The sequence below is a fragment of the Esox lucius genome, chromosome 10 (assembly GCF_011004845.1).
Source record: "Esox lucius isolate fEsoLuc1 chromosome 10, fEsoLuc1.pri, whole genome shotgun sequence".
Lineage (NCBI taxonomy): Eukaryota > Metazoa > Chordata > Actinopteri > Esociformes > Esocidae > Esox > Esox lucius.
Genome location: NC_047578.1, coordinates 27,468,668 through 27,484,654, shown reverse-complemented (window position 1 = coordinate 27,484,654; position 15,987 = coordinate 27,468,668). Strand labels below are relative to the sequence as shown.

Genomic DNA, 15,987 nt, shown 5'->3' with positions numbered 1-15,987 from the left:
TTGTACTTCCGTTATGTAATTTGGTTGTCGTTAATACTGGATATGTTAAGATGAATATGCTTTGTTCAGTGATAACCAATTTGTGTCAGCAGAAAACACCAGTTTCATATGAGGTTATATCAGCCAATCATATTTCCTGTTGTTGACATCTTCTGTCCAATAGACAGCAACTTTCTTACGTTGTCGTTAGAGAGCGACCAGAAAGTTTACAAAATGGGTCTCGAAAGTACTATGGTCTGGTAAGAATTACACACATTGATTTATGATTAATATATTTTGTTGTACAGTTAAGGGTAGAATAATTCCACGCAGTAGTGTAGCTACTTGGGTATTTTGTACATTGATCCAGTGTAATAGGGAGATTGTTTTACTGACCAGCTCGAGCTCACTAGCAGTCCTGGCTGAGTCATTAGCTACGGTACGGTAGCTGCTTAGGCTAACGACGTCTGTGACCCGCAAAACCAAGGGCAAAATTCGTTAACACCTTTCATTATAACACCTGTAATTTAGTTTAAATTAGTAACACTCGAATGGTACTCATTTAACAATTGGTAGACAATGGAATTAGCTATGCATCTCATGTACAGTATATCTTAGCTTCAACGCTAAATACAACACCGCTTTCTGTGATATCGTAGCTGGCTAGAAACCGACGACAATAAACTGACATTCGTTATAGTTAGCTACCTCAGCTAACATTCTTAGATTGTAAGTTATTCACATTTCTTCTTTATATTACTGGGTGTACACAATTCTAACGGTGAGTGCTTGGTTAGTCGGTGCCCGTGCCTTGGCCCTGTGAATAGTTATCACTCGCTACAGACGGTCCTGTTTGTTTGATTCATTACCGTACCGTTGGGCTGCTTATCATACATATATTTCAACAGCCATCCAAACTGTCCTCTTCCACCATCTATCGAGATAGGCCTGACATGGAATTCGATTTAGCTAATGTTAGCTTGAGGTTTACATAATTGTTTTATCAATTTCGTATTACCCTTTTAATATTTTACACATTCACCACTGAGAAGGGGTGGTTGGAACATAATCCTGTTATTCAATCAGACTCATTTTTACCTATCTCATCTCTAGTGTGGACAATAGTGAATATATGCGCAATGGAGACTTCTTGCCCACCAGACTACAAGCACAGCAAGATGCTGTCAATATCGTATGCCACTCAAAAACTCGAGCAAACCCCGAGAACAACGTGGGCCTCATTTCGATGGCTAAGTAAGCTTGTGTTTTTGTGTGTTATGTATAAGCTATTGTTTCAAATGAACAATCAGTTTTTAAAACGATTTGAACTGGGTGGTCTGTAAAATTACAAGTTGCCAAATTGCACCTTAACTGACAGACAGTCCATGTTTTAATGCTGTTTGGTTGGACTCTTTATGTTTGACTGCAGTAACTGTGAGGTCTTGACCACATTGACCCCGGACACAGGCCGCATCTTGTCCAAACTACACGCTATCCAGCCAAAAGGAAAGATCTGCTTCTGCACTGGGATCCGGGTAGCCCATGTAAGTGTCTGTCTCTTGTTGAATGTCATGTAAACTCAACAAAATAATATAATAATGTTCTGTGGTAAGGAATGTACAACAGATCAGTCTAGTATTCTGATTGTAAATATTCAAGTTTTATGCAGAGTGGGTTTCTTTCCATTTGTCTTATGTAGCTGGCCCTAAAGCACAGGCAAGGGAAAAACCACAAGATGAGGATCATTGCCTTTGTGGGCAGCCCTGTGGAGGACAGTGACAAGGATGTGAGTTTTTCCCCTTTTTGTGTTCTGATTATTGGAGATACTAGCCTAACAAAGTATTTTCATTTTTTTCTCTTAATAGTAATATTCACACATACAGTAATTTAAAATGCATGTAAAATATAGCTCAGGAACTGTCAAAAGGTTTTTTATTTGAATATAAACATACACTGTATTGCAAAATTATTCAGACCCCCACTCATTACTGAATTATAATTAGTACTTTCACATGTTCTCTTTAATGTTTTAAATAAAATATAACATTGCTGTAAAATATGAAAAAGAAGCCTTCACTTAAAATCTACCGTCTAAAAGCACATTTGGAGTTTGCCTGAAAGTTTGAGAATGACCTAGCTGTGATGTGGGAAAGGGTTTGGTGAACCGATGAGACCAAGAAAGCGCTTTGAGTCTTGGACAGAAAGTTCCACGTGTGGCACAAAGCGAGCACTTTGCATGTCTCAGTACACACAATCTATATCGGATTTAGAATCTTTGGCACTATTTAAAAATAGCAGTCCACAAGAATTATGTGACCATAGTGAACAATCGGGAGCAAATCAGTCAAGAATAATGGGCCAAACTGTGTGCAAAGCAGGTGCAAACATATCCCACAAGACTTAAGGCTGTTGTAGTGAAAGGTTGCTCTTCCAAATATTATATTGGGATGTATAAGTATGCAAGCAACTTATTTAAAAGAAAATTTGCACAAATTACCAAGACAAACCAATGTCACCTTAAACATAGATTTTTAATTCAAAATAAAATATCCAAATGACCAAAATTTCTAAGTACTAATATAATTTGTATTAGAGAATTGGTCTGGGCTGAATCAACTTGCTTAGATTGTTTACTATATATACACAATATATGTGTATGTATATGTAATATTTATATATAAATAATATGTATATTGCTTACAATACACATGACACTTGTCAACATGGATACTGATGTTTCTGTCTTGCCTTCCGTCTTCATCATTCTCCTCACAGCTTGTCAAAATGGCCAAGCGCTTGAAGAAAGAGAAGGTCAATGTGGATATTATAAATTTTGGGGAAGAGGTAAGAATTGTTTCAATATGCTAGTACTTTGATGAGCCCAGCAAAAGTAAGCAGTCCTGTGTATTTAGTACCACAATGTTATTATTGAGGCTTCTGCCTGTCATACTGTTGTTTTGCATGTTGAAGGGGCCATAGATACTTTTTTTTACTCTGCAACTAGCATAAAGCAAAACGACCAGTAGACATCTTCAGTTGTTTTGAGTAATGTTTGAAGTAAAAAATTGCACCTATCGTAAGACCATGGCCCTCATTTCATCATGGCGACCTACCTATCTGTAGAAGGAACACCGATAAGAAAATACTTTACTGATTTTTGTAAACACAGTCGGTCGATGACAATACCGATGCTTTGACATATTTCTTACTGCATAACCTGGCATATAATTTGTCAGAACATCGCATCGCATCGCATCATCTTCCGCTTAATCCGGGGCCGGGTCGCGGGGGCAGCAGTCTAAGCAGGGATGCCCAGACTTCCCTCTCCCCAGACACTTCCTCCAGCTCTTCCGGGGGGACACCGAGGCGTTCCCAGGCCAGCCGGGAGACATAGTCCCTCCAGCGTGTCCTAGGTCTTCCCCGGGGTCTCTTCCCGGTGGGACGGGACCGGAACACCTTCCCAGGAAGGCGTCCTGGAGGCATCCGAAACAGATGCCCAAGCCACCTCAGCTGACCCCTCTCGATGTGGAGGAGCAGCGGCTCTACTCTGAGCTCCTCCCGGGTGACCGAGCTTCTCACCCTATCTCTAAGGGATCGCCCAGCCACCCTGCGGAGAAAGCTCATTTCGGCCGCCTGTATCCGGGATCTTGTCCTTTCGGTCATGACCCAAAGCTCATGACCATAGGTGAGAGTAGGAACGTAGATTGACCGGTAAATCGAGAGCTTCGCCTTACGGCTCAGCTCTTTCTTCACCACGACAGACCGATACATCGACCGCATTACTGCAGAAGCTGCACCGATCCGTCTGTCAATCTCCCGTTCCATCCTTCCCTCACTCGTGAACAAGACCCCTAGATACTTAAACTCCTCCACTTGAGGCAGGCACTCTCCACCAACCTGAAGTGGGCAAGCCACCCTTTTCCGACTGATGACCATGGCCTCGGATTTGGAGGTACTGATTTTCATCCCCACCGCTTCACACTCGGCTGCAAACCGTCCAAGTGCATGCTGAAGGTCCTGGCTTGAAGGGGCCAACACGACAACATCATCCGCAAAGAGCAGAGACGAAATCGTGTGGTCCCCAAACCTGACACCCTCCGGCCCCTGGCTGCGCCTAGAAATTCTGTCCATAAAAATTACGAACAGAACCGGTGACAAAGGGCAGCCCTGCCGGAGTCCAACATGCACAGGGAACAAGTCTGACTTACTGCCGGCAATGCGGACCAAGCTCCTGCTTCGGTCGTACAGGGACCTGACAGCCCTTAGCAAAGGACCCAGGACCCCATATTCCCGAAGCACCCTCCACAGGATGCCACGAGGGACACAGTCGAGGGACCCTGTAGAGGGTATAGAGCTGGTCCAGTGTTCCGCGGCCTGGACGAAAACCACACTGTTCCTCCTGAATCCGAGGTTCTACTATCGGCCATATTCTCCTCTCCAGAACCCTGGCATAGACTTTCCCGGGGAGGCTGAGAAGTGTGATCCCCCTATAGTTGGAACACACCCTCCGGTCCCCCTTCTTATAAAGAGGGACCACCACCCCGGTCTGCCATCCCAGAGGCACTGTCCCCGACTGCCACGCGATGTTGCACAGGCGTGTCAGCCAAGACAGCCCCACAACATCCAGAGACTTGAGGTACTCAGGGCGGATCTCATCCACCCCCGGTGCCTTGCCACCGAGGAGTTTCTTAACCACCTCGGTGACTTCAGCCCGGGTGATGGACGAGTCCACCTCTGAGCCCTCATCCTCTGCTTCCTCAATGGAAGACGTGACGGCGGGATTGAGGAGATCCTCGAAGTATTCCTTCCACCGCCCGACGACATCCTCAGTTGAGGTCAACAGCTGCCCACCTCTACTGTAAACAGCGTTGGTAGGGCACTGTTTCCCTCTCCTGAGGCGCCGGATGGTTTGCCAGAATCTCTTCGAGGCCAGCCGATAGTCCTTCTCCATGGCCTCACCGAACTCCTCCCAGGCCCGAGTTTTTGCCTCCACAACCACCCGGGCTGCAGCCCGCTTGGCCTGTCGGTACCCGTCAGCTGCGTCAGGAGTCCCACAAGCCAACCAGGCCTGATAGGACTCCTTCTTCAGCTTGACGGCATCCCTTACTTCCGGTGTCCACCACCGGGTTCGGGGATTGCCGCCTCGACAGGCACCGGAGACCTTACGGCCACAGCTCCGAGCGGCCGCTTCGACAATGGCGGTGGAGAACATGGTCCACTCGGACTCAATATCTCCAACCTCCCTCGGGATCCAGTCGAAGCTCTGCCGGAGGTGGGAGTTAAAGATCTCTCTGACAGGAGACTCGGCCAGACGTTCCCAGCAGACCCTTACAGTACGCTTGGGCCTGCCGAGTCTGTCCAGCTTTCTCCCCCGCCATCGGATCCAACTCACCACCAGGTGGTGATCAGTTGACAGCTCCGCCCCTCTCTTCACCCGAGTGTCCAAGACATACGGCCGCAGGTCAGATGAGACGACAACAAAGTCGATCATCGACCTGCGGCCTAGGGTGTCCTGGTGCCACGTGCACTGATGGACACCCTTATGCTTGAACATGGTGTTCGTTATGGACAAACTGTGACTAGCACAGAAGTCCAATAACTGAACACCACTCGGGTTCAGATCAGGGGGGCCGTTCCTCCCAATCACGCCCCTCCAGGTGTCACTGTCGTTGCCCACGTGGGCGTTGAAGTCCCCCAGTAGAACAATAGAGTCCCCAGTCGGAGCACTTTCCAGCACCCCTCCCAGAGACTCCAAGAAGGTTGGGTACTCTGCACTGCCGTTCGGCCCGTAGGCACAAACAACAGTGAGAGACCTATCCCCGACCCGTAGGCGCAGGGAAACGACCCTCTCGTTCACCGGGGTAAACTCCAACACATGGCGGCAGAGCTGGGGAGCTATAAGCAAACCCACACCAGCCCGCCGCCTCTCACCATGGGCAACTCCAGAGTGGTGAAGAGTCCATCCTCTCTCAAGGAGTGTGGTTCCAGAGCCCAAGCCGTGCGTAGAGGTGATCCCGACTACCTCTAATCGGAACCTCTCAACCTCACGCACTAGCTCAGGCTCCTTCCCCGCCAGCGAGGTGACATTCCACGTCCCTAGAGCTAGTTTCCGTGTCCAGAGATCGGGTTGTCTAGGCCCCTGCCTTCGACTGCCGCCCGATCCTCTTCGCACCAGCCCCTTATGGTCCCTCCTGTGGGTGGTCAGAACATCACTTTTTATAATGCTTCTTTCAACAAATGGAAATTCAGTCATACACAGTAATTTCTTAGGCTATATATTTTAAGAATAAAACACTATCACAATAATGCAGTGCCTGGATAAAAATATACTAAACAAGGTATTTGACTTTATTAGCAAAAATGGATCAGCGAATGTACAGTGGGAAGAACAAGTATTTGATACACTGCCGATTTTGCAGGTTTTCCTACTTACAAAGGATGTAGAGGTCTGTAATTTTTATCATAGGTACACTTCAACTGTGAGAGACAGAATCTAAAACAAAAATCCAGAAAATCACATTATGATTTTTAAATAATTAATTAACATTTTATTGCATGACATAAGTATTTGATCTCCTACCAACCAGTAAGAATTCCGGCTCTCACAGACCTGTTAGTTTTTCTTTAAGAAGCCCTCCTGTTCTCCACTCATTACCTGTATTAACTGCACCTGTTTGAACTCGTTACCTGTATATAAGACACCTGTCCACACACTCAATCAAACAGTGTCCAACCTCTCCACAATGGCCAAGACCAGAGAGAAACCTGAAAAAAAAAAAAAAAGAAACCTGGATAAAATTTTAGGCCCATCTCTAAGCTACCATTTCTCTCTAAAATACTAGAGAGTAGTTCTTAACCAATTTTTTTTTTTTTTTTTTTAAATCATGATATCCAGGAAAAGTTTCAGTCTGGCTTCAAGCCATGCCATAGTTCTGAAACGGAACTCTTAAGAGTTTTTTATGAACTTCTGGAAACTGTTGACTCAGGGAGCCCGCTTTTCTGGTGCTTCTGGACCTGTCTGCAACCTTTGACACGGTGGATCATAGGATTCTCTTGAAACGCCTTGAACAGTCCATTGGCATCAAAGGAACTGTCCTGGAATGGTTTGAGGCATACCTGACTGATAGAAGTTTTTCGGCCCACCTAGCCGAATTTTAATCAACCACGGCACCTCTTACCTGTGGGGTCCCCCAAGGCTCCATTTTAGGCCCCATCCTTTTTTCACTTTATATGCTGCCCTTGGTGTCCATTTTTAAGAAACACTATCTCCTTTCATTGTTTTGCCGACGATGTACCAATTTATATGCCAATTTAAAAACAACATTTAAAGACTATCTTAGACTGCTTAATGGACATCAAAATCTGGTGGGAGCTAAACTTTCTTACTTTAAATGAAAGTAAGACAGAGATTCTTATGTGTGGATGAGGTAACTTGCTTGGTGATCCTCTTGGTACCCTAGGCCCTCTAGCCTCTTATAGTAGACCGTTTGTTAAGAATCTTGGCTTTATCTTTGATAGCTCCTTCAAACTCAATAAGTAAATTAGTCTAGTTGTGAAATCTATCTTCTTTCAGCCAAGACTTTTGGCAAAGGTGAGTCTATCTTCCTCCAAGGGATTTTGAGAAAGTTATCAATGCATTTATTATGTCTCGGCTGGATTACTGTTATTCCTTGTACCTGGGGGTAGATCAGAACTCTAAATCGATTTCAGTTACTACAAAATGCTGCAGCTTGACTTTTAACCGGTATAATAAAACGGGAGCTCGTAACGCCAATTTTGGCCTCCCTCCATTGGCTTCCTGTTCGTTTTAAGATTAATTTTAAGATTTGAATGCTTGAACTTTTACATCGTCATTCTCCAGCCCGAGCACTGAGGTCAGCTAACCAGTTACTTCTAGTTGTCCCAAAAGCCAGGCTGAAAACTAGAGGGGATCGAGCTTTCCCGGTGGGTGGTTCCATCCTCAGGAAAAGCCTACCACTACATATTCAAAATGCCCAGACTGTACACACTTAAGTCATTGCTAAAGACGCACCTTTTTACTCTGGCTTTTAATCTTAGCTGAGTTGGCATTAAATGTCTGTGCTGCGATTTTTGTCTGTCTTATGTGTATCTATGTAATTTTTTACTTGTACATTTCATATATTTTGTATACTTTGTTATTTTGTCCTGTACAGCACTTTGGTCAACGAAAGTTGTTTTAAATGTGCTTTATAAATAAAGTTGACATTGACATCGCACAACTGTTAATTCCCACTTGCACGTACATATACTTAATTTCCCCAGTTTGCCTCCATTGCTCATTTAGAATTGCCACTTGCACCATATTTGCCTTTATTGTATATCTATACATTCCACTTACACTACACTTTACTTAATACTTTCCTGCCCTTGACAATTTGCACTTCTGGTTAGATGCTAACTACATTTTGTTGTATTGCATTCATAATGTTCAATGACCCTAAAGTTGAATCTAGATGGGAGCCTAGATTGAATCCAAATTCACACAAGTTGGTACAGCCTGTGATATCAATTGTTTACTTTGATTTTCAGTGTGAGTTTGAATCCAGCCTTCAATCGGTTGGTGATGTTGGTTTCAATTGACCGTTGTTACTTCATTTTGTTCTCAACAAATGACACAATGTACAGTGAAGATTTTGATCTTTAATATATTTCCTTCATCGATATCCGATGTGTGATTTAGGAGTTCCCCTTATTTTTTTGAGCAGTGTATCTAGTGACTTTTAAGAATCTAATCAAGTCCAAGGGTGAACCACTGACTACAAGCTATACACATTTAGTCCATGGTTACACCATACTTAGGTCCCTATATTAAGAAATCTTATGCCTAGCTATGTCATTCAACATGGAACCCACCCGCCCTTTATCCAAACAATATTTTATGACCCTAAACCCGGCTTCTATTTTTGTTACTGAATTCTGTATTTATCTGGATTCAGTGATTGTCTGTGATCTTTGCAACACAGAAATGATTGGGCCCTACATACTAAGTCCAATATTTTCGAATGCTCTCTCTCCCATTTTCCAGGAGGTCAACACAGAGAAGCTGACCGCCTTTATCAACACTTTGAATGGGAAGGAAGGGACAGGCTCCCACCTGGTGACTGTTCCCCCGGGGCCCAGTCTGGCTGACGCCCTGCTCTCCTCTCCAATCCTGGCTGGAGAAGGAGGCTCCATGATGGGCCTGGGTGCCAGCGACTTTGAATTTGGCGTGGATCCCAGTGCTGATCCAGAGCTTGCCCTGGTGAGAATTCACTTGATTTCCTAAAGCAGGGGTGTACATGATGATGTCCCAATTAATCATTTATGGTCAAAGTAATTCCTTTAAAACCTGTAGGGAGTAAACAATGTTGTAGCTTGACATATAACAACCCAAACATTTTCTGAGATTAACATACATACAGGGTCTATAGTGTCACATTTAAGTCCATACCAAAATGATTTTGGCACACACCATTGTTGCATGCTTAACCAGTTCAAATGAAAACATTGCAATAAAGATATTACTGTTTTTAGCATTAGCAATATTTTTTGTCCTTCGATTTAGTATAGTCAACAATCACCAATTGGCCACCCATCCTCAACAACTACCTTGTGTAACCTCATGTCACGGATGTTGTTCTGCAGAATGAACAAGTCGTGTTGTCCACCTGGCACCTTGCCACCGAATTCAGTAGCATCTCTTAGGCATTACCATAGACTGTAAAATAAATGGACGACGCCCTTTCGCTCTTTTCCATTGGTGAAAAATGAAGCCACCAGTGTCCTGATACGGCGCTGACATCTTGGCCTTGCGTCTGCGCAGATAGCGATCTTGGGACCAGTTCTGCGCAGTAGTTATGCGCAGTAGCGACAAGGAAGTAAAGCCGCGAAATCAACGGCCCCACCCCTGTGCCCCGCCCTCACTCTCCCTCGCAGAATGCGCATACCGTAATCAATCGCAAGTCCAAGTACAGTACAAACTTTGCTTGTTAAACCTAGACGATATGTTATAGCCTAACTTACATCATGTTTAACCTTAATTTAGAATAGGCCTAATACAAAAATAATTGGTAACTTATAGCTAACGATCACCTGCTAGCTATTAACATGGCTATTAACGAGGCTTGTTGTCTTTTAGCTAACGTTAGCTAGACCATTACATTTATTTACTAATTAAATAGCTTATAAATTTAACTTACCGAAAAAAATTCAAAGATCGATTGGAAATGCCAGATCGGTTAGCATAATGTACTGCAGAACAACCCGTTATGTCCGTGTGAAATTATATCAATTATAGAAATTTAGAGATTAAATGTAAAGTTCCAATCTCCTCAGTCCTCCGAAGATTCAGTGGCTCCTCGGCTCAGATAGCTGTCAATCACAGCTGTGAATCACGAAGTCACACCACCGTTTTTAGAGCATTAAATAACTAACTAAAAACAAACTTATTTTAAAAACAAACTCTTGAATTTACATTAGCATGATACAAACTACAGTAAATGACAGAAACCAGCTTCGGAAAAAAGATATTTGAAGGGTAATTTAATTGTTTAGTTGGTCTCGCGTCCCATTGAATAACATGGGGAGGGCGGGGTTTATGACCTATACTGGGACCACTCACCAGGGGGCGATCGAGACGTTTTGGCTTCACTTTTCAGGGCTTGTGCGGCACGCTTGGGCATTACATTTCACATGTGAAGGAAGTGAGTAGAAGGCTGTTCTGTTCACATGCAAGGCTCTCAAAAGACATTTCACATGCCACGGACATTTTATTGTTACCGTCCGTAATGTAAAAGTGAAAATAAAATATACAAATTGTTCTAAATTAATTACAAATACAGAACAGAAAATAATCCATTTGCAATTATGTATTCTCTTTGCCTAAAATACGATTTCCAAAAGTATATCTGCTGAGCCAGTTGGTACTTTCTGCAGAAATATCTCTACGACAGGCAAATTTACTATCAGCCATAATTTTATTTTCTATTATCTCTTAAGTGGCTATAATTTACTTTACTTAGTAAATGGAGCATGAATTCACACTGGGGGGAGAATATTTATGGGATGCCATAAAATATTTTTAATCACACATTTTTTAAATATATATAAATAATAATTTTGTCTACTTTTGACAGACACAACTTGGCCCTGTGTTTTCGCATGGTCAAGGATGTGCCTGAATTTACAAACATTAATTTTGATGAATCTTACTCTTTCTCACACATTGAGCTCTTCATACATGTAATTCATAAATTGCTTCTTGTGAACTCAAAGTCCCGGTCATATTCACGCCCTTGCTTCAGACTCTAAACTTGTGTTCCTCTGTACTAAGGCTCTGCGTGTGTCCATGGAGGAGCAGAGACAAAGGCAGGAGGAGGAGGCTCGTCGGGTGGCTGTTGCTTCAGCAGCCGATGTCACCACACCCACAGCTGATGGTAAGTTCATGCCGGGCTAGTCTCATATTACTTGATGGGTATGATTTTGCGACACTGGCTAAATTTATTTAAAAAATGTTTATAGTTATGGCTGATTCACTGTCTTTATTTTTTTGAATCAACTTTTGTTCAACTTAAAGTAAAAGGCACTCTATTCCAAACCGTCAGCAATAAGTGTATATACACTCACCTAAAGGATTATTAGGAACACCTGTTCAATTTCTCATTAATGCAATTATCTAATCAACCAATCACATGGCAGTTGCTTCAATGCATTTAGGGGTGTGGTCCTGGTCAAGACAATCTCCTGAACTCCAAACTGAATGTCAGAATGGGAAAGAAAGGTGATTTAAGCAGTTTTGAGCGGGGCATGGTTGTTGGTGCCAGACGGGCCGGTCTGAGAATTTCACAATCTGCTCAGTTTCTGGAATTTTCACGCACAACCATTTCTAGGGTTTACAAAGAATGGTGTGAAAAGGGAAAAACATCCAGTATGCGGCAGTCCTGTGGGCGAAAATGCCTTGTTGATGTCAGAGGAGAATGGGCCGACTGATTCAAGCTGATAGAAGAGCAACTTTGACTGAAATAACCACTCGTTACAACCGAGGTATGCAGCAAAGCATTTGTGAAGCCACAACACGCACAACCTTGAGGCGGATGGGCTACAACAGCAGAAGATCCCATCGGGTACCACTCATCTCCACTACAAATAGGAAAAAGAGGCTAGAATTTGCACGAGCTCACCAAAATTGGACAGTTGAAGACTGGAAGAATGTTGCCTGGTCTGATGAGTCTCGATTTCTGTTGAGACATTCAGATGGTAGAGTCAGAATTTGGCGTAAACAGAATGAGAACATGGATCCATCATGCCTTGTTACCACTGTGCAGGCTGGTGGTGGTGGTGTAATGGTGTGGGGGATGTTTTCTTGGCACACTTTAGGCCCCTTAGTGCCAATTGGGCATCGTTTAAATGCCACAGCCTACCTGAGCATTGTTTCTGACCATGTCCATCCCTTTATGACCACCATGTACCCATCCTCTGGTGGCTACTTCCAGCAGGATAATGCACCATGTCACAAAGCTCAAATCATTTCAAATTGGTTTCTTGAACATGACAATGAGTTCACTACTGAAATGGCCCCCACAGTCACCAGATCTCAACCCAACGGAGCGTCTTTGGGATGTGGTGGAACGGGAGCTTCGTGCCCTGGATGTGCATCCCACGAATCTCCATCAACTGCAAGATGCTATCCTATCCTATTGGCCAACATTTCTAAAGAATGCTTTCAGCACCTTGTTGAATCAATGCCACGTAGAATTAAGGCAGTTCTGAAGGCGAAAGGGGGTCTAACACAGTATTAGTATGGTGTTCCTAATAATCCTTTAGGTGAGTGTATTCAAGGCTTGTAAAGTTATACCAAAGCTTTAATAGGCACTGTGTAGAATCCTGCCTCTTAACAATAACACAACTAGTCTCCTCGTCTTCCCTTACCAAACAAAACCGGAATTGTATTTGTTAGTCCAGCATGGTTTGGAGTGGGAACCGAGTTTACTCTGGACTTTTTGACGGACAATATGGCTGTTAAAATTCCTGAATTCCGGCTATATATAACTGCTACCGGACTTAAATAGCCATATAATAGCCTATATTTAAACAGCAAAACACAAACTGTGTTCCAACAAACGTTTTTTATTTAAATTAGGCAGCAGAATGAACTCTTCCCAATCTTTCCAAACTGAGCATATAGGCTACAACTAGGGCTGTCGCAATTATTACATGATTGCCTGATTGCAATAGTATGTGCCAGATCGAAATTATTTTTATAAACAACGATTACACAATATTTTGATTCCGAAATCATGTTTCCAATTGGAATAAGGGATTTTGAGGCCAATGTTGTCAACAAATACCATGCGAATGATGTCCGTTTAACAGCTCTGCGGAAAGTTATAGGCACCGATCATTTACTGAAACTCGTTTGCTTCTAAATTTCATTTAGGGGTGAGAACAAATAGTTGTCGACATCATCTGCTGGACAACTACACCTGATACCGGTATTTGCCGGCTAACGTAAACCCTGGGTGGGAAGGAAAATACTGAGTGTCTAAAGCAAGTATAAGGAGATAACAAGTCTCTGTAAACTGATAGACAGACCGGCGATAAAATGCAGATGTCTACTGGTCATTTCTGCTTGGATTTCTGCTAGTAGTACAGTAACATATTGCCCCTTTAATAAGTCTTCAACAACCATAAAGACCCACAGATAATGGAATTTCTTTACATAACATGTATGTACACTTTTGTGTTCAAATAATATCCTTGACTTTTGGTGAGGCTGGCAATGAGATTATTGTCCACAGCTCAAATTGATCATAGATTTCACAATAGCCACTGAGTAACCCACTAAATATAGGAAACTTTGAAAGTCACTTTGCCTAAAACGCATTACACTCAAGCATAATGCTAGTGAGGTTGTGGTATATATACAATACACCAATACTAGTTGTTTTTCTCTGCCACAACGCAGCAGAGGAATGATACAGTTCCTACTGTATCATTCTGAACTACAATTACAGAGGCTGTATGTTGTGGGCCATGTGTTGTTAAAACAAGTAGTTATTGGTGGGGTGGTAATCTTGCACGATTCTCCCTTGTAATACCCCATGATCGAACTGTTAAAATAACTACTTACTAGCATTATAACTGTCACAATTTTGGACTACACCATTTCTTCACTGCCCCCACATAATTTATGTGCACTTCAATATTTTCTTTGCGACCTGAACATTTTCATTTAGTGAGTCTGGGAAAATTATGGACTCTTTATTAGATCAACTATTTCTGTGCCTGCACTTTTTCACATACAAGGTCTGTTAAATGCAGTCGTGTGGGGTATAGCATATGACTATATTTGATTCAGTTTATAGGATACAAAAGGAGACCAGATCATTCAGTGTGTTTTTTATTTGTCTCTCAGAATCTGAAGAGGCCCTACTTAAGATGTCAGTGTCTCAGCCTGAGACGGGTGGCACTGCCGTGCTGCCTGACTTCAGCAACATGACTGAGGAGGAGCAGATTGCCTACGCCATGCAGATGTCTCTGGCAGGAGGAGGTGAGCTGTTGTCACTATCCACACAATGTTTTCTGAACAGCGCACACTTGTGCATTATTTGATTTTGAATCCTCCTTCACTCCACATATCATCCCTTTGGTCAGAGTATGGAGATGGGATGGCAATGGACACAGGTGCCCCCATGGACACAGAAACAGCCAAAGTAGGTAACTTGAATTATCAATCAAATTAGGAACCATAGTTCAATTCAATGTGTGGTTTCAATCAGTTAAGATTAGAGTTATGCAAAAACAATTTATCCTGATTTAAATATTTCATTTCGTTTTATGTTTTCGATCTCCCTATTAGTCAGATTCACCTTTATTTGCTACCTACCAGCATAGAAGCATGATGACTTTTTGATCAGGGTGTGCTCAAATATGAGTGGACGGGGTGTGTGCTGAACATATGTCGGTAGTGCGAATCATGGACAATACAGAGCTAAAAGTGACGTTCAGATAATCGTCAGGTGCTTGTGCATACCAGTAGTGTTTGCCTATGAAATGGTGCTGACAGCAATTAAGGGAATATATAATCAGTACCACTTTGAAAGACATGCCTTGTGGCTCTTCCTTAGGAGGAGGATGACTACGATGTGATGCAGGACCCAGAGTTCCTCCAAAGTGTCCTGGAGAACCTGCCAGGTGTCGACCCCAACAACGAGGCCATTCGAAATGCCATGGGCTCCCTGGCCTCACAGACTGGCCAACCAAAGCCTGACAGCAAGAAGGATGAAGAGAAGAAGAAATAAAACTGACCACACAAGGGATGTGTCCCAAATGGTGCCCTATTACCTACACGAAGTAGTGTACTGCTGTCAGAAAAGGGCTTTGGTAAACAGTTGAGCATTGTTTTGGGGAAGGGGGGCCATTTCTGATACAACTATTGACAGACTTATCCAAGGTTACATACAAGAACCTGGTTGAGGGGGCACTATAATGACATGACGTAAAAAATGACGAGACAGTCGGTAACATCCACAAAAACCCCGCAGGCACACACAAATGGACCCCATAAGACCAAACTGAAATGCCACTGGCCTTTAAATGTAATGGCATTGGTTAAGATTGTTATATCAGCGTAGGATCTCAAAATGGAATATGCGTCTATTTTGGTTTCTCTTTCACTCTGATTTAATTCATCTTAACTGACTGACTGGTATTAAGTGGTATTTAAAGACATGTCCCCAAGCTTGTAAACTAGAGAATCCTCCTTTGTTTTTCTATTGCAATAAAAAGATGGATGAAGCTTGTTGGTATTCCTGAGTCATTGATTGCCCAGTCCTCGATACAGCTAGAAAAGGAAGGCTGTCTTTACGGATTTGTGGTACATTGTGGTAAGAATTCGTTTTTCTGATTAACCTTGTCTACTAGTGCTATACAATAGTGTTCACGTTTAGAAATTGTATGTTTTGTATTTGGCGAAATCCCTTTACAATTTGTTTTTTTAGAGTCTGTAAT

At 42.9% G+C, this 15,987-nt stretch overlaps 1 protein-coding gene across 1 annotated transcript; it reads left to right on the top strand.

Annotated features, from left to right (window-relative positions):
- The first annotated feature begins 133 nt into the window (after positions 1–133).
- LOC105008611 (26S proteasome non-ATPase regulatory subunit 4-like) lies at positions 134–15,778 on the top strand. Its single transcript, XM_010867951.3, has 10 exons — positions 134–239; positions 1,093–1,233; positions 1,409–1,523; positions 1,679–1,765; positions 2,755–2,823; positions 9,026–9,241; positions 11,312–11,414; positions 14,393–14,527; positions 14,632–14,690; positions 15,105–15,778. Exons 1-10 carry the CDS (start codon positions 214–216, stop codon positions 15,276–15,278), a joined length of 1,125 nt encoding a protein of 374 aa, XP_010866253.1. The 5' UTR covers positions 134–213; the 3' UTR covers positions 15,279–15,778.
- Positions 15,779–15,987: the final 209 nt, after the last annotated feature.